Source organism: Salminus brasiliensis, chromosome 11 (genome assembly GCF_030463535.1).
Source record: "Salminus brasiliensis chromosome 11, fSalBra1.hap2, whole genome shotgun sequence".
Classification (NCBI taxonomy): Eukaryota; Metazoa; Chordata; class Actinopteri; order Characiformes; family Bryconidae; genus Salminus; species Salminus brasiliensis.
The window spans coordinates 19,126,112-19,151,071 of NC_132888.1; the positions used below are offsets into that span (position 1 = coordinate 19,126,112).

At 40.6% G+C, this 24,960-nt stretch overlaps 1 protein-coding gene across 1 annotated transcript; it reads right to left on the minus strand.

Moving 5' to 3' along the window:
• Positions 1 to 802: 802 nt before the first annotated feature.
• On the minus strand, positions 803 to 24,449 carry LOC140565891 (alpha-2-macroglobulin-like). Its single transcript, XM_072692089.1, has 34 exons — positions 24,357 to 24,449; positions 13,206 to 13,386; positions 12,966 to 13,122; positions 12,067 to 12,119; positions 11,858 to 11,878; positions 11,555 to 11,720; positions 11,383 to 11,467; positions 11,001 to 11,118; positions 10,772 to 10,892; positions 10,547 to 10,656; positions 10,276 to 10,446; positions 9,973 to 10,191; positions 9,632 to 9,844; positions 9,393 to 9,542; positions 7,955 to 8,080; positions 7,703 to 7,787; positions 7,470 to 7,602; positions 6,524 to 6,749; positions 6,310 to 6,436; positions 6,092 to 6,213; positions 5,709 to 5,760; positions 5,487 to 5,570; positions 4,980 to 5,156; positions 4,799 to 4,874; positions 4,554 to 4,710; positions 4,400 to 4,474; positions 4,104 to 4,266; positions 3,807 to 3,997; positions 3,499 to 3,714; positions 3,064 to 3,185; positions 1,712 to 1,793; positions 1,544 to 1,612; positions 1,264 to 1,369; positions 803 to 1,176 (listed from the first exon to the last, which is right to left on the minus strand). The coding sequence occupies exons 1-34, from the start codon at positions 24,440 to 24,442 to the stop codon at positions 1,136 to 1,138; spliced, it is 4,281 nt and encodes a 1,426-aa protein (XP_072548190.1). The 5' UTR covers positions 24,443 to 24,449; the 3' UTR covers positions 803 to 1,135.
• Between the last annotated feature and the right edge of the window lie 511 nt (positions 24,450 to 24,960).

Sequence of the window (24,960 nt, forward strand, 5' to 3'; positions counted from 1 at the left end):
GACAAATGTGTGTAATCCACACAAGCAATCAGTAGTACGCACAATAGGTGAATGGATCATGGTTGAGTTTAAACATTTAGAATAGAACAGTGCTGTTTTATTAATGTCTATACATTGCGAGCAACAAACGTGTGGCTCATTCTCTTTCCAGGTAGTTTGGTTCATTCATTGATTATGAGAAATTTTCCACATTTAAAGTAAAAGTAAGAAAACAGACTCTGTATGATGACATTCCTATTGATTCCATTTAACAAATTATTTATAAATAATATTATAAAAAGACTTCTTTAGTTTCTTTAGTTGTCATGGAGTGACCTATTTTTTCCAGATGACTGTATGTGGAAGTTATTAAACCTGCATTAGAGAGCTGGAGAGCACCACATAGCATCACAGCTTGTGTTTACAATTATGCAATATCAGTCAAAAAAGCAGAGGAGCCAGGAATTAATTCAGCAAGGTGACTTTCCCATTTTACTGTGTTGGTCAATTCAATGAGTGCTGTCAATTGAAATGTATGTGGAGAATGTACAGAAAAGCTACCAGCTGTAGTCATTTATGATCACCAACAGAGAGATAAGAGGCCTTGGCTTTGGCAGGTTTAAAGACACTTTAAAGATACATTCTTTTGACCTTATGTACATTTTACCAAACTTACCAAATTATTCACCAAAGTCACATGTTCTTATTTTATTAAAAATGTATGTTCTGAATCTGAATCTTCCAAAATAATATTATTAATTTAATTTATTTTTATTCAAACATATGGATGGTAAAGATGAATGTTAATAAACAAACAGGACAAGAGTGCAAGTGAAAGACATGATATTTAACAGACTCAACAGGAGAGCCAAAACAAACTCAGGCTCAATGTTTGCTTGGTGTGTGGGATTGTTGTGCAGTGACACACTTGATCATTTCTGTTGAGTCAAAGAACCCTAAGCGGACGGTCCGTCAAATATTTAAATATTTAAAAAATACAGATATTGTTTAATGTTCATATTTATTTCAACACCAACCACATAAACCAGTCTTACTCAGTTATCTCTGATTAAAGATGAATAAATTCAAGATAAGAAAATAAACAAAATAAACATCCAGGTCCTTTCAGCCTTGTACTGGTTGCAGATGTAAAGCCTTACACACAGGGAGAGGAGTACTCTGTTTCAGACTGGTCACCTGAACAAAAAAAAAAAAAAGAAAAAATATCAGTAAATAAAATCAGTACCGTTAGAGTAATATTGTCACAATCTGGAAAAAGCTTACCTGGTTGGTAGTAATCATAAACTTTAATCACAGCTGGTTTGAGGTTCTTGACTGGCAGCACTTGTTTAATATGTAGCTGATAATGAATGGGATCATTCTTTGGGAGCTGTTAAACAGAAACACCAGACACTGAACTGTAAACATGTGTTGTTTTTTTGGGCAGTTAATTGATAAAGGAGGTCTTTTCTGTTTCTCAGTATGCATATGCAGTACGTTTCTGAATGTAAATGAACAGAGTACAGTGAAACAGTTATTAATGTGTAAGACTGTACTCTCTGACCTTTTTTATGTACATGATCACATGGTCATCTTTGGAATCGACTCGCTCCACAAATAGGCTGTGTTTTAGCTGAGGACACAAGAGGATTACTGCTCTGCATTTATTAAATACACCTTTAAATAGCATCTCTCAAATGATACATGTACATATTAAAAACCCAATACTTACAGAACTGGGATCTGCTGTAAATCCTGAGAGGATTTTTAGGTCTACTATGACCATATTAGTGCTGTTTAGTGCTCCATCATATCTGAGAGGAAAAGACGACAAAAAAGTTTACCAAACACCATTCACCAATCGTGACACACTAAGGAACCACAGTCAGACTCAAATTGTGTCCAATATGAAAAATAAATATGAACACAAACGCACACATGAATACATATGCGCAAGAAGTAGTAGCATAAACGATTTTTTAGCTACAGCAGAAATTCCACCCCAGTAGAATGCTAAGGCAGGAAACTAAAGTTTCATATTCTCAGACTTGTTAACTGTGCCTTATTTTTGCCATACATTTTAAACTCAGTGCTTCATGAGTACACAGTGAGCAGGCACTCGTGTGCACACAGCACCTATAAAAAGTATTCACCCCCTTTGATGTTTCCCCTTTTATTGCTTTTAAAAATGGAATCATGGTCGATATCAGTTGGGTTTATTTACCCCCTTTAAAGTCACTGACCTAATTGAACAGAGGTTTAGGCAATTGGTGCTAGTAGTCTCATAATTGTGTAAATGTGTAAATCTACCTAGAGCAGACCATCATCATAAACTGAGTAACTGTGCAGGAATGAGACTAGTGAGGGAGTCCACCAAGACACCTATGACTACTCTGACTGTTGAAGAACCTGGGCAACAGGTTGTGTGCAGAGTCTTTCCCATCTCAGATGCTAAAGAATTCCTTCAAAGCTTTAATGGGCAACAAGAATCTTTACTACAGTTCCCCTAAAAGCATGTGGGAGACTCCAAAGACATCAGACTAAAACCAAACACTGCACATAACCACAAACACACCATCCCCACCATGGGGCATCCAGTGGGAATGCTTCTCAGCAGCAGGCCTTGCAAGGCTTATGAATGTAGGGGATAAAGTGAATGCAGCAAACTTAGGAGAAGATTGGGAGGAGATTTATTTTTTACCAAGGTGAATGTTTATGCAAATTTATTTTACATTATATATGATTTTATTTAATTGACATTACTACATAGAAATGACAAGTTATTCCTGTAAAAAAAATAAAAAGCCAAATTATATTGACCATGATTTAATTTCTAAAAGCAATAAAAGGGAAAAATATCCAAGGGGATGAATACAATATAGGCACTGCTGTTAATGTGATAACTTTCTTAAAAAAAAAAAAAAACCTCAGTGTACTTGTATGTGTTTAACTGTAACGCTTGATGAAATAGAGAGAGTAAAAAAAGCACATTTTGAATCTGTGACTCTGTGAATCATCCCAAGCTAATATTACACAGTTTTCTTATATTAGCTATGATTACTAAAATCACAAATACATTCTTACTTGACTGAAAAGTTGATAGCCAGAATATGTCCAATTGACTTTGTGCAATTTCCCTCAGCTTCAGCCTTGACACTCAGTGTACTTGGTGCAGCAGGTGTGGGGATATTGTAGAAAAGAGCCATCTGCAAGGGGGGGGTGGGGGAGGGGATCAGTGAAACGGCAAAATCAAACTATAATTTTTAGCTGCCTTTGATGTATTAAATAACTGCAGCTAGACCTGCAAAAATATTTAGGACAATTTATCTTATCAATTTAGAAGAGGGCATTCGGCCCTGCTTGCCCTCTAAACTGAACATTACAGCCCTGCTCTGCCCTGTTTAACCTGTCCTGGGTAGATCAGCTATTTTTTTAAATATACATGTTAGGTCAAGATAAAAGGACAGAATCTCAGACACTAATTACACTGGATACAAAATGCATATCAGATACACTGACTTGCACAGAGGCGCAAGTAGAGCCCTCCACTGAAACACTGTATTTTCCAGGAACATGCTGTAGTGATTTCTCCTGGTACAGTAACTTGTTGTTCTGGTTCAGGTCAAAGCTGTGAGTGTCTTTATCTGCTGACTGCACAGTTACTGTGCTGGAGCCATCTGAGCTGTACACTTTGGTGGAGTATAGAGCCAGAGCCTGGAGCGCCACCACTGTGTCCTGATCCAAACATAAATATTAATGATTAGCATTATAAACACTGATTTCTCTGTGTATCCACAAAAGAAAGAGTTCATTTGACATTTGAGTACCTGTGTGGAGGAGAAGCCACCATAGGGATTCTGTTGTCTCACCAGCCATCTGACAATCCTGTTAGCATAGCCCAAATCAGCAGCAGTGAGTTCACCAGTAGAGAGAACAGCTAGCAACACGTAAGAGCTGATCTCCACTGCCAAGGAGTCAGAGTCATCTACTGCAGACTGAGACCAGTGAAGACGACCATCTATAATGAAAGGAAAACAAGAAATGTGGAGAAATCATGACTCCATTAGTCACAATGCTCACAAACTATGTAATTAAATTATAATATTATGTTAATCAATCCATACCTCCTGAAATGGAATCACCATCCAGTTTCTTTAGCAGCTGCCCTCGAATTTCATTCTCTCCAGCCAGACTAAATGTGTAGGCCAGCAGGGCAGTGGCGTAGGTGTTTGTCAGGTTACCAAGAGAGGACTTCAAGCATGATAACCCTTTACTCACAACTGGATCCTGTAAGCAAAACATGAATTAGGGTGTAGAAGAAAATACAGTTGCTTAACAAAGCAGCACTAAGATCACACTGAACATGCTGATAAACATCCATACTGAAAGTATTCCACATGAATATAAGGTTCTAATATACCTCTGCTGTATGGCCCAATTCAAGCAGTGATGCTGTGATGTATGCAGTGATGGTCACTTCATCATTTACACCACCCTACAATACATTACAAGGTTATTAAAAATAGAAATCATTTATCTAAATCACTTTGTAACGAGTAACTAATAACACACACCTTCATCCTGTTGTTGAACAGTCTTCCCTGTCTCATAAAACAGCCATCTGATCTCTGTTTACTTATCAGCCATTCCTTTGTTCTGGCAATGTTTTCTGGATCAATAAAGATGTAACGCTGTGCTTTCCCAAAAGTCCTCATGACAAAAGCACTTAACCTGGTGGTGGAAATAAACTCATATAAATGTATATTTCAAAATAAAAAAAAACGCGAATTATTACTGACTTTATGTTGGACGTTCTCACCATGTATTTCCTTCTCCTCTTCCAAATGTGCTGTACGCACCATTGAAATGCTTGTAGTTCAACTGTCTCTGATATCCTGCATAAAAGAGAAATCCTTTTTTAGCTGGATCAGTTTAGACTCAGAGTCTATTCAATATGCTTACTTTCACCTGGAATTCTTCTCAAAGTTTAGTTCTCTCACCGCTCTTGAGGAAACCAGTAGCTCTCTCTCGGATGGCTGGGGTGAGCTGTTGGGTGTTCTCGAGATACTGAAGAATGTAGATATTGGGGGAGAGCAGAGCAATGTTTTGTTCTCCACAGCCATAAGGCATCTTCAGCAACCCATCAATATTTTGTAGGGCACGACCCAGAATGTCTCCTACAAAAAAAGAAAAAAATCAATAAAAAAATATAAATATAAAACCCACAATACTATACTTAATTTACACATGACTATACTTATAATTATACTATTATACTTATTATAAGAATAATAATAATAATTATTATTATTATTATTATTTGTTTTATTATTATTATTATTATTATTATTATTATTTAATTTACACAAATAATATACAATGGTGCATTAAACAACTGCTTTCAATTGCAATTAAAACTAGGAAAAAGAAATACACAGCATGTATTTATAACAATCCTGAAAGTAGCTAATAAGTAACAGACTGAGACTGAGATAACATTTTCTTACCCAGCACTGAAACAGAAGCCCGTGCCGACCCCTCTATCACATCTTCAGGAAGAGTCAACTCCAGCTCCTCTGAAACACTGTTTCCTGTGAATTTAAGTGTCAATAGGTAGCGTTACTGAGCAGTGAGGTATTGCGTCTACTAAGAGTACATTACTGCTTCCTCATTGTTGTTATTAAGGATATAAGCAAAATGAAAAATGAAATGCAAATATCTAAATTAACCTTGTGGACACAGCAACCAACTCTGGCTCTTGAATTTTTCAGTTCCTTCAGCCTACATGAGGAAAACACACCATTAATTCATAGCAATAATTGTACTGCTTCTACTACTATTGCCATTACTACTACTGCTATTACCACTACTGCCATTACTACTACTGCTATTACCACTACTGCCATTACTACTACTGCTATTACCACTCATGCCCTTACCACTGTTGCCATTACCACAACTGCCATTACTACTGCTGTTATTACCACTGCTATTACTACTACTGCCATTACTACTGCTGCTATTACTATTACTGCTATAACCAATACTGCCATTACTACTACAATTATTCTCAAACTTTGTTTTCTTACACCATTTTTACACCAAGACCTACCTTCACCAGCAGGCTTCGCGTGACTGTGTCAATGCGGCCTCTTTCAGGCACACTAACAATCTCATTGTCACACACAGTCTGTGACTGTTCTGCCTCAGCACTGACTGTCACATTCAAGACCCCTACAACACACCAGAGGATACAGAGAGGAGTTTATTAGCATTGAGGAAAAACAGAGCTGTGTGATAATGTCTAAACTAAAGTTTCAGAACTCTCACCAAGTACAGAGGGAAGAAGAGTCCATCTGAAGGTCTTTCTACCATTTGCACACAGACAGCATGAATACTGCTCATCAGAGGAGGCTTTTAGAGTGTAGTGTGAGGAAGGAGCCGGAGTCACTTTAACCTGTCAGTGAAACACAGGAGATCAGCTTGCTGTGGATGTTAATTGATTAGAGACTAGTGAAGACAGACAGGACTGATCTTACAGTACCATGATGCACTTGGAGAGGTAGTTGAAGACAGTGGCCTTCAGTTCAAACTCTTCTCCCCGGATGATGGAGTAGGGCAATAAGAGCTCCAGGAAGAAGGGCTGGAAGACACGAAGCTGAGCAGGAGGAGCCACTCCCAGACCTCCAGAGGACAGGCAGAAAGTGTCCATCTCCCAAGTGGTGATGGTGTCTGGAACAGTGACAGGAACCTGAGCTGATCCAGAATCCCTGTGGAAAAGCAGCACTGACTCATATTATTACTCATGTATTGATAATATAGTTACAGTTCTGTGAAAAATGATTGATGCCATTTCTTTTATTTTTGCTTATTTGTCACATTTAAATGTTTTAGATTCGTCCAACTACTTTTAACACAATATAAAGACATTAGTATGTAGATTCATTAGATTCAATAGATTAGATTAATTCTAAACCTTTATCATCCACAAAAAAAGTAATTGCTGCTTATCTACTAAATCTACTAGTAAACCAAATTCAATAGACTAAGCGGTAAATTTCACTAGCTACACTCAGACATGATTATTGCCAAACCAGTTCAACAGAACCTGGCTGGCAATGTGAAACAGCCTCGAATTTATAAAAAAACAGGACATGTTCTCACGCTCCAAACAGATGCAAACACAGATGAGAAAAAATATTTCTGTGTGTATTGTAAATGTATAACATATTTGTAATACCTTTCATATTAGTTGGATTGAGTGAAACATTTAAACGTGAAACATATGCAAAAATGGAAGAAATAAAAATATGTTTCCATAGTACTGTACAAGCATAACTTGCATATGACTCCCTCGCAGCTTAGATGAGATTAATAACATGTAAAGGTTAGTGTACCCTAATAATTAATGTATGTTTATTTGTTTTCAACAAATACAAAACATGCACACACAAAAAAGCTCTATAAAGTTCTTATGCTGATACACTAACCCTGTTTCAGCAAGTTGCCATATCCATGTTTCCGGGAAGAATTTGCGAACTGTTTCAAGAGGTTCTGCACTATAAAAACTTCCCATTCCAAGGGCTACAGGATGTTCCATAATACGTTCCGAATAATATATCTCTTGGAATGCACAAAAACATGAACAATTACCATATCATAGAAGAAATTAGCATACATAAGAAATATTAAGCCATATTAATGGCTGTGCATCGAAAATCACCATAGCCAAAAAAATTATATATTTTGAAGATGAAACACTGAGGTTCTCGAACAACCAGATTAGTCACCATCTTGAGCCCCACACGCTGTAAAGTGATGAAAAATCATTACTCAGTACAGTATAGCACAAAAGATCCATGTTTGATGTAGTTTGTTACAAATTACATTTACATCTTATATTTACGTCTTTGTTTAATTAAATAAATTGCTATTTGTTTAAGCATTACAGAAGATTTAACAAAGGTTTAGTTACCTTTATTGCATTGTTTGCATGGTCACCCCTTGCATATCGTCGAGTTCTAACATGCAAACATTCCTGCCCATCTTCAACTTCACAGATATAACCCGATACTGAGGTCACTGGCAACAGATTGAAGACCTATAATAGTAGAAGTAAAGAAGAATTAAAAAGTAAATTCATAACGGTAACGGTGCACATATTTGTCACTGTACAACGCATTTAACCCATCTGGTAGTGAACACACACTCACACACACACATGTGTTAGGGGCAGTGAGTACACACACACACCCAGAGCGGTGGGCAGCCAACTCCAGCGCCCGGGGAGCAGAGAGGGTAAAGGGCCTTGCTCAAGGGCCCAACAGTGGCAGCTTGCCGAGCCCGGAAATCGAACCCACAACCCTGTTATCAATAATAATAATTACTTAATTTTATATTTTGCAATAATCTCAACACAGGCAAATACTGTGTGCATCATTATATTTACATGATAGAGAGGACACAATGACAGAAATGAACAAATTTAAAAGGCAGTTGTCTTTGTATTAGTGTAATACTGTACCGCTTATAGTAGTAGAACTGTGAAAATCTACCCCATACACATATAATCAGCCAAGATATATGTGGTGTGGTCCTTACAATGTCCAATGTGTGGCTTACAATGGGAGTCGTATGGCAAACATTGCTGACAAACACTGGACTAGGCTGTGGTAATCTTATCTCTGTAAATACATGTCAAACCCTTTTGATTGCCTGAACATGTTTAGATGGCATGATAGACCGTAATTGGAGCCATGTTACTTATCACTTAATATAAGTAGTTTTGGTTACTCTGAATGGATGCCACCTTTTTTGTTAATAATAAATTAATAAACTAAAGTTATACCATGTTCTAAACAACATATATTTGTTAGTGTGACATCAATGAAGATCTGGGTCTGCTTTAAGAGAGTTGTAAGATGTATTTGTGTGTGTTTACCAAGATGAAATTGGTGACCATCTAAATCCAGTGTACATTATATTAGTAACATTTAACATCTCATATTCTTACTACATATTTGGTAAAACCAGAGACCCAGAGCTGTGAGAGCATAATCATACATCAGCCTTTACTTAAGCCTTAAGTAAAAAGTTGTAAACTAAATTATAATATTTTATCAGTACATGAGTTATAATAAATTTGAATGAATTGTAATCTACACATATTGATTACAAATATAAATGAGTAAAACTAGTTTAAATAGCATTCATTCCACAGCACAATTAGTGTACTTTCTGGTCTAGTCCAGTATTGTGTGGGACTAGTCCAGTATTTTCATTTATAGTTAATTATAGCATACAATAACATTTAGTGTTGGTTAGTAAAAATTTAAATATACAGTACAATTAGGAAAAAACAAAAACTTTTATAAGCCATTAAAACCTAAACATTCAGTCATTTTGGACCTCACCGTGTCAGTGTTCAGACGTTTTCCTTCCTCCATGATGAACACGCTCTGATCCACAGCACTGAGAGCACACAGTGAACCAGGTAGAGCTGAGAGCTGGAGAGTGTTTTCCTCACCAGGAACAGCTTCAGTGGGAGAGAACTGCAGCGACACCTGAAGATCAGGATGGAAACATGTTGATACTGATTTACCTTTTTCACAGTAATCATAAGAAAAGAGCAATAATAAATGTGCTGCTTTACCTTGTTTCTGAAACATCTTTCCACATTGAAATTCTTGCTAGCAGCGACTATGTTCTCATTGGCCAGTACACCGTACACCAGAACCTGCACTACAGGAGCCATCTCAATACCAACATGCAGTTTAAATGAGACTTCTCCCTCTACGAGTCTTATGGAGTCTTTTACTTCAACTTTCTCATAGCCATGATGGACTATGACTCCTTTGGATAAAACCTGGAGCAAAGAGTCAAAATTTACAATGTTGACAAACAACAGACAACTGTAATTCATTAAGAGCCGTCAGAATAAAGCAAATGCAAGTGTTCACTATTTCTCTTTACAGTATTACTTTATGAACTCACCATGTAAATAAGATCAGTGGTCTTTCCAAAAATACAGTACTTAATGTTAATGGAAACTTCAGAATCACACTTTAGTGGTTCCTCTATGCCCTCTATAGACATTTCACAGTACACTGGACTGTAATGTGTAGCAGGTTGGAGAAGTCGAATTTGAGCAAAACTGTTTCTGAAGAAATGCTCTTTGTATCCATGGTATTGGTTGTCAGGATAGACACTTGCCTAGATGACAGTGAAACAAGAACTGGTTTCAGAAAGGTGCAAAAATAATATAAAAATTAGCTAAATGTTTTTGTCATACCATACCATCAATAAAATCTTGGTTTCAGGGTCAGCAGGAGCATTAACTGCAAATCTAGCCAATCCATTTTCATCCGTCGTAAGATTAAAAAGTAGTGTTGGAGGCCAATTTTGATTGTTTAATAGATAAACGTCCTTGTTTGGAATTGGCTTTCCACCATAGGTTGTAACTTTGATCTGTTTATCAGTGATAGAAGATGTAATGAAAAATGACAACTCAAATCTCACCACATAATAAACATGAGGAATTACATAAGAAAGCATGAGAAAGACTTACTTTTCCTTCTATAACTGTGTCCCGTTCAAAGTTTTTTGGTAAATCAAGAAACTCAGCTTTACCAATTTCATAAGTAACAGCTGCAGTTTCAGATTTTACCATGGAAATACCTAAAAAATCAAAAGTGACAACAAGCATGTTACTGATTTAACAACAATGAATTCATTATTCTCAAATCCATTTCTTATTATCTTCATAGTTAATTCAGATCTATACTTGACTCACCTGTCCCTTCCTCTGTCATTATAACATGAATGTCAAGAGAATCTCTAAAATTGTGTTCAAATTCAGAATTGATAAAAAGAGACATGTTGAATATATGGGATGCACAGCCATTCTCACTCATCTACAAAAAAAACAAAAGCAAACACTTGTTGAGAATAATGTTATTAGAAAGTTAGAAGTATAGTATTATGCTTTATTATAGCATTAGAGTATCAAAAATAATACACACCTCTACATTTTCAACCAGGCATGGTGTTATCATTTGGACACCCTGATAATACAAATGTACAAATTTCCGACACACTTGTACGAGTGCTTTACCGGGTACTGGCTGTCCGTATGTGTACCTACAAAACATACAAAACCTTTAAAGCCATGAGACATTATTTTGCAAATTTGCCTTTGTATACCACCTTAATGGATTTCATATGATCAATGTTCAGATGTTCAGCTTTAATTCAACAGATTTCACTGTAATGTTGAATTAACATGGAATGAATGCTTAAGATCAAGAGTCCTTACATTTCTTCTCCATACTCAAGTCAATCTTGGTTTCACAATTATTTTCTAAGTTGTAAAATGTTTGTTTTAGTCTTGAAACCATCACTCACTTTCCACAAGCCTCTATCTTAAGCTCCTCCACACCAACACTCTGTTCTTCTGGAGCTTTCACTGTAATCTCAAACCTGGGCAGAACTAAATGCAAAACCTTTTTTATTGTAGTAAATTAACTGGATACTTTATCATCAGCAGAAATAGTAATATCCTACAACTGACACTTACCATACTTTTTCACCTTAAAGTAATGTGTGATCAACCTATCCCCAGTTTTAGCCTCCAGTTTGTACTGGCCTTCAGGAGCCTCAGTGTTCAGCTGGTGAGAAAGCTGCAGTATCAGGCCTGTTGAGGACACATTTGTCCACTGCCCGATCCTGTTACCATTATTATCCTGTTTGTTTTTTCCATAGAATGCAAAACATTAACGTTGCTGCATTGACAGTATAAAGAAAGCGCTGAAAAATGTTTACAGAGATTATAAATCAATAGGTTTCATGAAATGTATAGTACAGTGTGTTTCCAGCTCACCGCAAGTGTCAGCATGCTATACTGTAGAGAAGTCAGTAGGATTAGAACATAGAATCACTCCACACAATACAAACGTCTTCAATTCAAATGGTATCAACACATTACTGGGTGTAAAAGAAAATGCTACTAAATGGAATTAAATTAAATAAAAATAATTGTTCAGATTTTAAAAAAAAATTGTATAAGTTTAACAATAAAACATGTCTTACCTCTTCTTCAAGTGGGACTAAATTAGCACTTATAGTGACAACTCTAAAATTCACTGTGAAAAACATAAATCATATATAAATTAGATTAGATAAATTATTAGATCAAAAATACAGTTGTGGTTAAAGTTTATATACACTTTTTTCTGTTTCCTGTTTTCCTGTTTTTTTTTCCCAAGAACTGATGGACTGGCACGGGCATGACCTATATTAGTACAGTACTCATTACATAAGTGTAACAGGGTTTTTTGTCTTCTTTTAGACCATGGCAAAGTGCCTACGCCACCCAATAACACATACAGTAGCCAAAAGCTATGATCCTGGAATCTGCAGCTGTTTAGAAATGGCTCCAAGAGACATTTCTGACTTGTGTAAATCCAAGATCATTCTTCCTAGATCTACACTGAGCTCCTAGGACCTTTGCATTGTACTGTCTGTTGGTTAATCCAATGAGCAATGAATGTATTTTATGGAGACACAGAAAAACTACCAGCTATTATCAATCTTGATCCCTTTTTCTTTGGCATAACACGTTGGAACTTCCAGCACCACTGAATACACAATTTAGTAAAAACACTAAAAGACAAAGACAAACACATTCATAATTTGTCGTGGAGACAGATGGAATTTGGTCTCCACCTTTAACCCATCCATGCAGTAAACACACAGCCGGCAGCCTAGTGTACCCCTCTATCGAATCCACAACCCTGTCATCAATAAATCAATGCTCTAACCACTGAGCCACCACTGCCCCACTAAAAGTTGCTGTATGTATATTACTGGAAGCCTAATATTGTCATGCCATTCGAACCTTTACCACACAGATGCAGCAGATAGATACTGCTGCAAAACCAAAAGCATCATTTGGAAAGGTGAGAAATATTGCAGAAATTAAGATGTACCTGTTTGTCCTGGATTGTAGATTGGTTTATCAGTCTGGATGAAGGTCAGTGGGTTGTAGGATTTAAACATAACTTTCCTCTTCTCTGTCATCACAAAATGTTCACCTTTGACCTCTACTTTAATCTTCTGCACTGACTGACCTTCAACCTGTGGAGCCTGCAGAGATCACATTATCTGCTGTGCTGTTCTACACTCTCAAACACATCTAACTTGAATAATACCAGCAGACGTTTCCTGACCTTAAACTGAGAGCAGCGGTGAAATTCCTCCTCCACTGTCTCCTGTAGAAGTGTTCTGTTCTGGTTGTTGTGAACCAGATAAATAGTCATCAGTAGAGTCTCATTCGGCTTCAGAAGACTAACACACAGTTTAGCCTCAGAGCCAGACTCGATCACTGCTGGAAATGTCACCATGAAGTATCTAAAGACAAGAAGCAGTATATTGAGGTGTTGTTCAGGTAATTCACTATTACAAGAGTAACCTGCCCTTTTCATTAGGGCACTTCAACAGATTTATAGGACAGAGTAATTTAGAAATAATTTATAAGTTCATAAAAAGCTTAAGCTTGCTGGGCCTCAACACCCCCCTCTGCACCTGGATCATGGACTTCCTGACAGGGAGGCCCCAGCTAGTCCAGTTCGGGGACAGCATCACCAGCACCATCACACTGAACACTGGGGCACCCCAGGGCAGTGTTTTGAGTCCTCTGCTGTTCACCCTGCTGACTCATGACTGTGTTGCGAAACACAGTTCTAACAGCATCATGAAGTTCGCTGATGATACAACTGTGCTGGGTCTCATCAGCAAAGGCAACGAGACAGCATATAGAGAGGAGGTGCAGCAGCTGACAGACTGGTGTACAGTCAACAACTTTCACTTAAATGTAGACATGACCAAGGAAATCGTTGTCTTGTTGAGAAAACAAGACTCAACCACTCCGATTGTTAAGAGCACCAAGTTCCTTGGTGTCCACCTAGCAGAGAACCTCACCTGGTCCCTGAACACTAGCTCTACAGCCAAGAAAGCCCAGCAGCTTCCTTGGAAGGCCCGTCTCCCTCCACTCTCCCTCCTCCCTCCTCACCCTTCTATAGAGGGACCATAGAGAGCATCCTGAGCAGCTGCATCACTGCCTGGTTTGAGACCTGCACAGCCTCTGCCCGCAAGACCCTCCAACGTATTGTGAGGACAGCTGAGAGGATCATCGGAGTCTCTCTCCCCTCCGGCATGGACATTTACACTGCCCGCTGCATCCGCAAAGCAACCAGCATTGTGGATGACTCCACCCACCCTTCACACAGACTGTTCTCCCTCCTGCCATCAGGAAGAAGGTACCGCAGCATCCGGTCCAACACAACCAGACTCTGCAACAGCTTCTTCCCCCAAGCCATCAGACTTCTCAACTCCAGAGACTGAACTGATGTGTTTTTCTGTTCCATGCACACACACACTCTCACTCTCTCTCTCACCAACCATTTACCCCGAATGTAACCAGTGCAGCCTTTGCCTGGCTACGAGTGTCTGGTGAGCCCTGTCAGCCACCGTAGTCAAGGTGATGCGCTGTTTTCCCCCTCCCCTTACGGAAGCGCCAGGTGGATACAATCGGGGTGAGCATTAGCTTTAGCATATATACATACGGCGGTGCTGGGTGTATGGAGAGCTTCATTCTGCTAGGGTCTGTTGTGACTTCGGCGACGGTCATCAGACGGTAGGTTACTTCTAAAAGTGGTGCTACGTTGAGTTGCGGTTAAATATTAAGGTGTAATGTCCCTGTGCAGGTGTGTTGGCGTGCCGGTCTATGCAAGCTTCCCCCTCTTCTGAGTCTGTGGTGCATTAGCACAGAGCTCTCGGAAACAGCTTAAACACTGTAGCCATTTGTTGTGGATTCACTGCGCTTTTACCGCTCCTGTAAGCAGGTTGTGCTGAGACAGCGTCTAACAGTAGGTAAGTACGCGGTAGTACGAATAGCTTTGCGTGTTTACTGGTAGCTTATGCGGCTAACGTCTGTTTTATGTAGGTGTAATGTGGATTGGTGCAACAGCTAACTGGGTGTGAGCTTGTGCATAGCAGCAGCTAAAGCGTTCTGTGGGAGCGTCGCCATTGACCAGTCCAGGTGGCGCCGGACTATTGGAACGTGCAGACCTGAAAGCAACTACTCGTCATCTCTTGTTTTAATAATAAATGTTTAATACCTACATGGTGAAATTGGAGCCGCTGCTGTTTTGCTGGGTTTGTTACTTTTGTTTGGTTGGTTTTGTTCTTTTTTTCTATTTTGTTTCCTAGTTTTATTTTGATTTGCCTTTGTTTATTATTTTGTTTGATTACTTTGCTGCTTGGTTGTTTTGTTCTATTTGAATTGATTTTGTTATTTTTGCATTTAATGATTTGGTTATCAATTGATGGCTTTATGCTGTGCATTTTTGGTTAATTGATTTACTGTTTCATTTCATTTGGCAGCAGTTCTTGGTTTATCGTGTGGAATATTTTAAAGAATTATTTTTTTTTATTTGTTTATTATTATTATTATTATTATTATTATTATTATTATTATTATTGGTTATTTGTGGGAGATCATTCTGGCTGTGGGGAGTCCTCTGGTTCCAGTGATCAGAGCCATTGTGGATTCTAATTGTGTCTCTTCTTCTTATAGGACATCTGGATGCTCCTTTCCTGTCTGTTCACTCGTGGTTTGGCACCTTACTTGCGGTGGTGTGAGTTCACGTGCACTGCACTTTTGCGTGTGTGTGTGTGTGTGTGTGTATTGGAGACTTTAGAATGCAGACAGGGCTAGGCCACCTGTAATTGGACGCCCACAGCCGATATCCCAGTTCTTTGGAGCTCCTGTAATTTTGTTATTATATTCTTTGTTTATTTTTCTTATTGTGTTTGTTGTTAATTTTAAATAATATTAATAAATGAGTGATTTTATACATGGTGGTGAATAAACCTTTCTAATTACCTCAATCCAAGTCTCTGAATATTGTTCAGGCTTACCTGTGTGTCTAGGTGCTTTTAAGATTTATAGAATATTTCCTGGGGTGAAATTCCCCAGGTGGCGTAGTCGGGTGTTGCTATACTACCACAGGTCACATTTGTGGCGTTAGTCGGCAGGATTGAATTACAGAGACGTGTCTTTGAGGTTTTTGGTTGGATTTATTCTTTTCTTCCCAGTCTTTTTTTTTACTAGAAGTTTTTTTTTGGCCATTTAAGCGAAACAGCAGTTGGCTCATCAGGGTTTAGTGTGCATTTGGGTGCTGGTGTGGAGTACTGAAGGGAATTTTGTTTTGTCTCTCCCCCTTTCCCTATTCTAATTATGGCAAGTGAGCTCCAAGAGCTGAGAGATCTTGTGCGCCAACTTAAGGCAGACAATGAGCGTCTTTTACAAGAACAAGCTGCAGTGCAGTCAGGGGAAGGACCCAGTAATGCTAGTTCAGACCCTCTAGAACCAGTAGGTATTCGTGCACCTCCTGAAAGGTTGCTATATATCCCTCGTGAACGGAAGTGTCCCATGTTTAGAGGCAGGACCGGGATCAGTATTGAGGAGTGGGTTGATGAGGTACATGCCAGCATTCGTGCTCGTCATTTAGGGCCCCTTGACCAGGCTTATTTTATGTTGGACCATTTGGAGGGTGAAGCCAAAGATGAAATAAAGTATAGACCAAGAGTAGAAAGGGAAGATCCATGTAAGATTTTATCTATCCTTAGAGAGTTGTATGGGTGTTCTAAATCATATGTTGCTTTGCAGGAGAGCTTCTTTAGTCGTAAGCAGTTGGATGGAGAGTCTTTGCAAGAATATTCACATGCCCTTTTAGCTTTAATGGATAGAATTCAGAACTGTGCTCCTAACATGGTGCCCGATGCTGATGTGTTGGTGCGTGACCAGTTTGTGGAACATGTCAATGATTCTGCTCTTTGCAGGGAGTTGAAGCGGCTAGTCCGGCTGACGCCAACACTTTCCATGTTGCAGGTGCGCACCGAGGCCATCCGGTGGGAGCAGGAGGGTAGGCCGAGTGATAATAGTAGAGGTAGGAGTTACTCCGTCCCTTCTATGTGTGCATTACAACTGTCTAGACAGTCACCTGGCCCTCAACCTTCTTTAGCCCACCCTAGCTCATCAGAAATGGCAGAATTAAAGGCGATGCTTGTTAAACAGCAAGAACAGATAAACCAGTTGACACAGAGTATTGCTAGTCTACAAGTTCCCGTTCACTCTTCTAGGTCTATACGGTCCAATGTAATTTGTAGGCGTTGCCAGCAATCTGGGCATTATGCTCGAGAGTGTGATAATGAGCGAGCTTCTGGGCGCCCTGGTGGTGTAATGCGTCAGCCCCGTGGTACTTCTTATTCTCAGCCAGCGGAAAACTAGCTCCCTCCAGTGTGCAGAGCCACACATTGGGAGGGGACCAAATAGGCTCTATGCTACCTAGTTCAGTGAGGCATTCTCAGGTAACCTCTTTAATAGGCCAGTGTCCAAAAGTAGCAGTTCGGTTGGGGGGTGTAGTAGTTGATTGTTTGCTAGACACTGGGTCGATGGTGTCTACTATCACGGAAAGCTTCTTTCAGCAGCATCTTCAGGGTAAACTGCAGTCTTGTCGGTGGCTACAGTTGCGTGCTGCTAATGGGTTGGATATTCCCTATGTGGGTTATGTGGAGTTGCAGGTTGAGGTGCTGGGCAAACTTATCCTAGACCGTGGTTGGTTGGTTGTAAAGGATTCCCCAGGGTCTGCTGGTTCAGTGCCAGGTGTTCTGGGCATGAATGTCATTCGTGAGTGTTATCACGAATTGTTTGGCCAGCATGGCTCCTCATTATTCAGTCAACCTCCAGTAGTACATGCTTCACCACCTTGGCAACAGGCTCTGCAATACTGCCATCAGACCTCTGGTAGGTCCTTTATAGCACCAGCCAGAGTAGCAAGAGTGAGGGGCCGCAGGCCTATATTCATTCCAGCAGGCACTCTGAAAATGGTTGCTGCTACATGTTGTAGCCAGCTAGGTGAGGCCCCTGAAGGTGTTTTGTTTGAACCTTTTAATAATTCTTCTTCTTTACCAGATGGCCTGTTGATCTCTACCTCCTTGGTTAAGGTAGCTCGGGGGACAGTATATGTTCCAGTGGTGAATGTGGGGCAGGCGAGGGTAGCTTTGCATCCCCGTTGTCCTTTGGGCTTGCTGTCCCAAGCCCAAGTTGTGAGTTTGCCTGCTGGAGTCACTGAAGTGGTGAGGGAAGTCCCTGCTGTGGTAGCCCTAGCCCAGGCTCAGGTAGCCCAAGTCAGCCCTATTTTAGAGCAGATTGAGGGTCTAGATTTGTCCAGTCTTTCTTCTGAAGAGCAGATTCGGGTGAAGTCTCTGCTGCAGAAGTATGCTTCTGTATTCTCTGCATTTGAGGGGGATCTTGGTTGCACTGGGCTAATTTCTCATGACATCCCTTTGCTTGATGATGCACCAGTGAGGCAACGTTATCGGCGCATTCCTCCATCTGACTATGATGCAGTGAAGGCGCACATTAGACAGTTGCTTGATAGCCGTGTTATTCAGGAAAGTTGTAGTCCCTATGCCTCACCCATTGTATTGGTAAAGAAGAAAAATGGCAATCTCCGTATGTGTGTCGACTACCGTCAGCTTAATAATAAAACCAGGAAGGATGCATTTCCCCTTCCTCGTATTGAGGAAACTTTGGATGCTTTGTCAGGGGCTCAGTGGTTTACCACTATGGATTTGGCCAGCGGGTATAATCAGATTTCGGTTACTGAGCAGGACCGTCCCAAAACAGCCTTTTGTACCCCCTTTGGTCTTTTCGAGTTCAATCGTATGCCGTTTGGTTTGTGTAATGCCCCAAGTACGTTCCAGAGGCTCATGGAAAGAATGTTTGGTGACCAGAATTGTCAGTCCCTGCTGTTGTACTTGGATGATATTATCGTTTTTTCTTCTGACATCGACCAGCATGTGGGACGCTTGGAGCTTGTGCTGAGTCGACTGCAGCAAGAAGGCTTGAAGGCAAATCTGGAGAAATGTTGTTTCTTTCAACAACAAGTCCGGTACTTGGGCCACCTTGTATCAAACCAGGGTGTGTCTACAGACCCTGAAAAGGTATCCGCTGTGGCTAATTGGCCATGTCCGACTTCAGTCCCTGAGTTGCGTTCCTTTCTTGGTTTTGCTAGTTATTATCGGCGGTTTATTCAAGGGTTCTCGAAATTGGCTGGCCCATTGCACCATCTAGTAGCTGAGGTGGGTGGGACAAAGACTCGGAGAGGCCAAGGGCCGCGTCTAGTAGATGTTTGGTCCCAAGCATGTGAGTCTAGCTTTCAGGAGCTGAAGTCAAAATTGGTTAATGCTCCCACTCTGGCTTTTGCTAACTTCTCCCTTCCTTTTATTTTAGAAGTTGATGCTAGTCATCAGGGGTTGGGAGCAGTATTATCTCAGGAGCAGGATGGTCGAGTTCGTCCAATTGCCTATGCTAGCCGTAGCCTTAACCCCAATGAGAAAATGTACAGTTCGATGAAGCTTGAGTTCCTGGGTCTGAAGTGGGCCATGACCGAAAAGTTTAGGGAATACCTTTGGGGCCAGCAGTGTGTGGTGTGGACAGATAATAATCCGTTGAGCCATTTGGATACTGCCAAGTTGGGTGCCACCGAGCAACGGTGGGTGGCTCAGTTGTCTGCATTCCATTATACTGTTCGGTATCGGCCAGGGCGAACAAATAAAAATGCAGACTCATTATCTCGGCAGTGTTCATCGGCTCTAGCGTTGCCGTTGGAACCAGCCATGGGAGGGTCATGCTTACCCTTGACCCTTCAACAGCAGGCCATGGGGAGATGTGAGGCACAACCGGTGGCTCAATATTCAATTTTTGCCTTTCCCTCTCGTACCCCTGCTGATTTGAAGCAACTACAAGAAGCTGATTCGGGTATTGGTGCATTTCTCCCGTTCTGGCAGGAGCAGAGGTTGCCCAGTCGATTAGTCCGGGAAGGGTTACCAGCTCGAACGCAAGGTTTTTTGCGTCAGTGGGAGAGAATAGTTGCTGTTGATGGACTGTTGCATCGTAGGATCCTCAAACCAGAAGGGGGAGAAGAGGTTTTTCAGCTGTTACTTCCTGAGAGTCTGCAGGAGGAGGTTTTACATCAACTCCATGATAATCTTGGCCACCAAGGTGTAGAGCGTACCACCAGATTGGTAAGAGAAAGATGTTACTGGCCAGGGATGGCTAGTGATATTAAACTATGGTGTCAGAAATGTGAGAGATGTACTCTTGCCAAACCCCCACAAGTGAGGCCCCGGGCTCCTTTAGGGCACCTGTTGGCTTCAAGGCCAAATGAGGTTGTGGCCATTGACTTCTCTTTCCTAGAGCCTGCTAGGGATGGCACTGAACAGGTGTTGGTGTTAACTGATGTTTTCTCCAAGTTTACTCTAGTTGTACCTACACGTGATCAGAGGGCTTCTACCGTGGCAAGTGTGCTGATTAAAGACTGGTTTTATCGGTATGGGGTTCCAGCCCGGTTGCATTCGGACTGTGGTCGGAGTTTTGAGAGTGCTCTTGTGCACCAACTTTGTGATCTTTACGGGGTCCAGAAGACTCACACTACCCCCTACCACCCCCAAGGTAATGGCCAATGCGAGAGGTTTAACCGCACTATGCATAACCTGTTACGTACCTTGTCCCATGAGCAGAAAACTCGCTGGCCTGATTATTTGCCTCAGCTTGTGTTCAGTTATAACTCTGCTGTTCATCAGTCTACAGGGGAATCTCCTCATTTTCTGATGTTTGGACAGGAACCCCAGCTCCCAGTAGATTTTCTGCTAGGTAGAGTGGAGGCAGTAGAGGGTGGAGGAATCTGTGACTGGGTTCAGGAGCATCAGCGGCGCCTTCAAGTGGCTTTTGAGGGGGCTAGGGAGAGACTGCAAGCTGCAGCCCAACGCAGGAAGGAACGTTGTGACCAGTTCGTGAAGCCTAACCCATTGGAAGTGGGACAGTTGGTTTATTTGCGGGACAACTCGGTGCGAGGGCGTAATAAGATCCAGGATGCTTGGAGTGCAGTTGTCCATAAGGTAGTGAGGGCACCGGAACCTGGTGGAGTGGTATATTCTGTGTCCCCAGTGCAAGACCCTGACCGAGTGCAACAAGTACATCGAGTGATGTTGAAGCCGGTTCCTCAGAGTCCACCTGTAGTGGCTCCTCAGGTGGTAAACCCAAGTTTAGGGGTGGAGAGTGACCAAAGGTGCGGAGAAGATCCAGGGCAGTGGGTTGTCGTTGGTACTGCTCAGGATCCGCCTAGACCTCCTCAGCCGTCCCACACTGATCCAACTGTAGAGAACCCTGCAGAGGTAAGCCCACTAGCCAGTGTAGGAGTTGGTGCTGTAGTGCCCATTGAGTCCCTGACAGAAGCATGCAGCCCTCAGTTGGAGGCCAGGCGACGGACGCCTCGGGTCAATGCTGGCCAGCACCGAAATCTCTATCATTTACCAGTGTCAGTGGGGGGTAATGGGACTGCACCTTCTCAGGTACCTGGCTCAAGCAATTGGACACGGGCATATTTTAGACCATGGGATTAGTTGTGTTTGTATGGGATTGGTCTGTCTGCGGGACGCCGACACAATGTGTGGGAGTAGAATGTAACCAGTGCAGCCTTTGCCTGGCTACGAGTGTCTGGTGAGCCCTGTCAGCCACCGTAGTCAAGGTGATGCGCTGTTTTCCCCCTCCCCTTACGGAAGCGCCAGGTGGATACAATCGGGGTGAGCATTAGCTTTAGCATATATACATACGGCGGTGCTGGGTGTATGGAGAGCTTCATTCTGCTAGGGTCTGTTGTGACTTCGGCGACGGTCATCAGACGGTAGGTTACTTCTAAAAGTGGTGCTACGTTGAGTTGCGGTTAAATATTAAGGTGTAATGTCCCTGTGCAGGTGTGTTGGCGTGCCGGTCTATGCAAGCTTCCCCCTCTTCTGAGTCTGTGGTGCATTAGCACAGAGCTCTCGGAAACAGCTTAAACACTGTAGCCATTTGTTGTGGATTCACTGCGCTTTTACCGCTCCTGTAAGCAGGTTGTGCTGAGACAGCGTCTAACAGTAGGTAAGTACGCGGTAGTACGAATAGCTTTGCGTGTTTACTGGTAGCTTATGCGGCTAACGTCTGTTTTATGTAGGTGTAATGTGGATTGGTGCAACAGCTAACTGGGTGTGAGCTTGTGCATAGCAGCAGCTAAAGCGTTCTGTGGGAGCGTCGCCATTGACCAGTCCAGGTGGCGCCGGACTATTGGAACGTGCAGACCTGAAAGCAACTACTCGTCATCTCTTGTTTTAATAATAAATGTTTAATACCTACATGGTGAAATTGGAGCCGCTGCTGTTTTGCTGGGTTTGTTACTTTTGTTTGGTTGGTTTTGTTCTTTTTTTCTATTTTGTTTCCTAGTTTTATTTTGATTTGCCTTTGTTTATTATTTTGTTTGATTACTTTGCTGCTTGGTTGTTTTGTTCTATTTGAATTGATTTTGTTATTTTTGCATTTAATGATTTGGTTATCAATTGATGGCTTTATGCTGTGCATTTTTGGTTAATTGATTTACTGTTTCATTTCATTTGGCAGCAGTTCTTGGTTTATCGTGTGGAATATTTTAAAGAATTATTTTTTTTTATTTGTTTATTATTATTATTATTATTATTATTATTATTATTATTATTATTGGTTATTTGTGGGAGATCATTCTGGCTGTGGGGAGTCCTCTGGTTCCAGTGATCAGAGCCATTGTGGATTCTAATTGTGTCTCTTCTTCTTATAGGACATCTGGATGCTCCTTTCCTGTCTGTTCACTCGTGGTTTGGCACCTTACTTGCGGTGGTGTGAGTTCACGTGCACTGCACTTTTGCGTGTGTGTGTGTGTGTGTGTGTATTGGAGACTTTAGAATGCAGACAGGGCTAGGCCACCTGTAATTGGACGCCCACAGCCGATATCCCAGTTCTTTGGAGCTCCTGTAATTTTGTTATTATATTCTTTGTTTATTTTTCTTATTGTGTTTGTTGTTAATTTTAAATAATATTAATAAATGAGTGATTTTATACATGGTGGTGAATAAACCTTTCTAATTACCTCAATCCAAGTCTCTGAATATTGTTCAGGCTTACCTGTGTGTCTAGGTGCTTTTAAGATTTATAGAATATTTCCTGGGGTGAAATTCCCCAGGTGGCGTAGTCGGGTGTTGCTATACTACCACAGGTCACACAGACAATATGGGAAGCATTTTGCACAAATAACTTTACTACCTCACTGGACTCAATATTTATTGAACACTGCATAATTTGCACACTACCCCTAAATTATTTATTATTCTCTGTCTGTACTGTGTTGTGTTGTCTGTCTGCACTTGTACTGTGTTGCACTTGTGTTCTGTATGCACTGTGTCTATGTTGCACCATGGTCCTGGGGGAACGTTGTTTCGTTTCACTGTATTCTGTATATAGTTGAAATGATAATAAAAACCCCACTTGACTTGACTTGACTTGAGAAAAGAGGTAATTTAAGACACCATAAATGTCTTATATACCAAATATATACTGCAATATGAGTTGTCCATTCCATTAACAACTATTAGACTTACTGAAGCTGTGAGTTATGTAAGAATCCACTGTGCAAAGATCAAGGCAATTTTGAGTTACCAACTGAATTTAGCCTGTTGCAAAACTGTAGACAGAGTGTCTATAGTCATATATAACAAAACAACTGATCAATAGCGTGGTTGTGCAATCCTAAGTTAGCAGGAGTTGAACTCACATTGGAACATCCAGAATCCCTCAATACAGCATAAAGTAAGGGATTTTACAGACTTATTTATTTTAATACATTTCTCTACATGTCTCACAAAATTGTCTGGGAAATGCTGTGGTAAAATTTACTGTGAACTATAAAAAAAGAACAGAATGAAGATCTTGGTGTGGTTTGGGTGGACTGAAAGTGTTTGAGCATGTATTTATGGGAAACATATTAGGTGACAATTTATTAGCAAGGTTAGCCAGCGCACAAGCAGAAAAAGAAAATCTGCATCAAAAGTTGGACACCAACCTTGGTTTCTTGGCTTTTCAGCTACTTCTGGGATAAGTTGAAATTGTTTAAAAACCTGAATCAAGTGTTTCAATTTTAAATCAAGTTTGGTTTAGGAATTACAAAAGCGACTTTGTACTGAATGTTCTCATTCACTGTCTTTGATATTGTCTATAATCTTTTAACACAGTTTGATGAAAATCTATAAAGTGATTCAAGATAAAATGATCTTCTAACATTTTAAATGTACTGTATTTATCTCTTTTCTACCACACAGAACACATCTACATGACCACTAACTAACATGGTTAGTTAATAAGAATATACTACTACATTTTTGACCAACAGACATCTTTTGGGATTACTTACGGCCCTGGGGGTTTTCCATGGACAGGGAGAAAGAGGAGACAGGCTAACAGTAGCCCTTCCCGTACAGGAAACCCACCAACTACCATGATGAAGTCTGGTTTTAAACTGGTGCAGCTTTCTTTTTAAATGAGATCAGCCCACAGGAGGATCTTCGTAAACATTTGGTCTCATCCTCTCATCAATCATTAAGGATTTGAGCAAATATTTTGACAGCGTAACCAAAAGAAATGTGGCTAAATATTGTATTTTTTCAGACAGTGTGTGATCTTGGTTACAGAAGTTTGGTGTAAAAACAAAGGGAAACATATTGTCCCTTTTAAGAATACGCAGACGTACAGGTGACCGATGTAACAGACCATTGTGTAATCCACACAAGCATTCAGTAGTACGCACAATAGGTGAATGGATCATGGCTGAGTTTAAACATTTAGAATAGAACAGTGCTGTTTTATTAATGTTTATACTTCGTGAGCAACAAACATGTGTGGCTCATGCTCTTTTCAGGTAGTTTGGTTCATTCATTGATCATGAGAAATTTTCCACATTTAAAGAAAAATAAGAAAACAAAGACTCTGTATGATGGCATTCCTATTGATTCCATTTA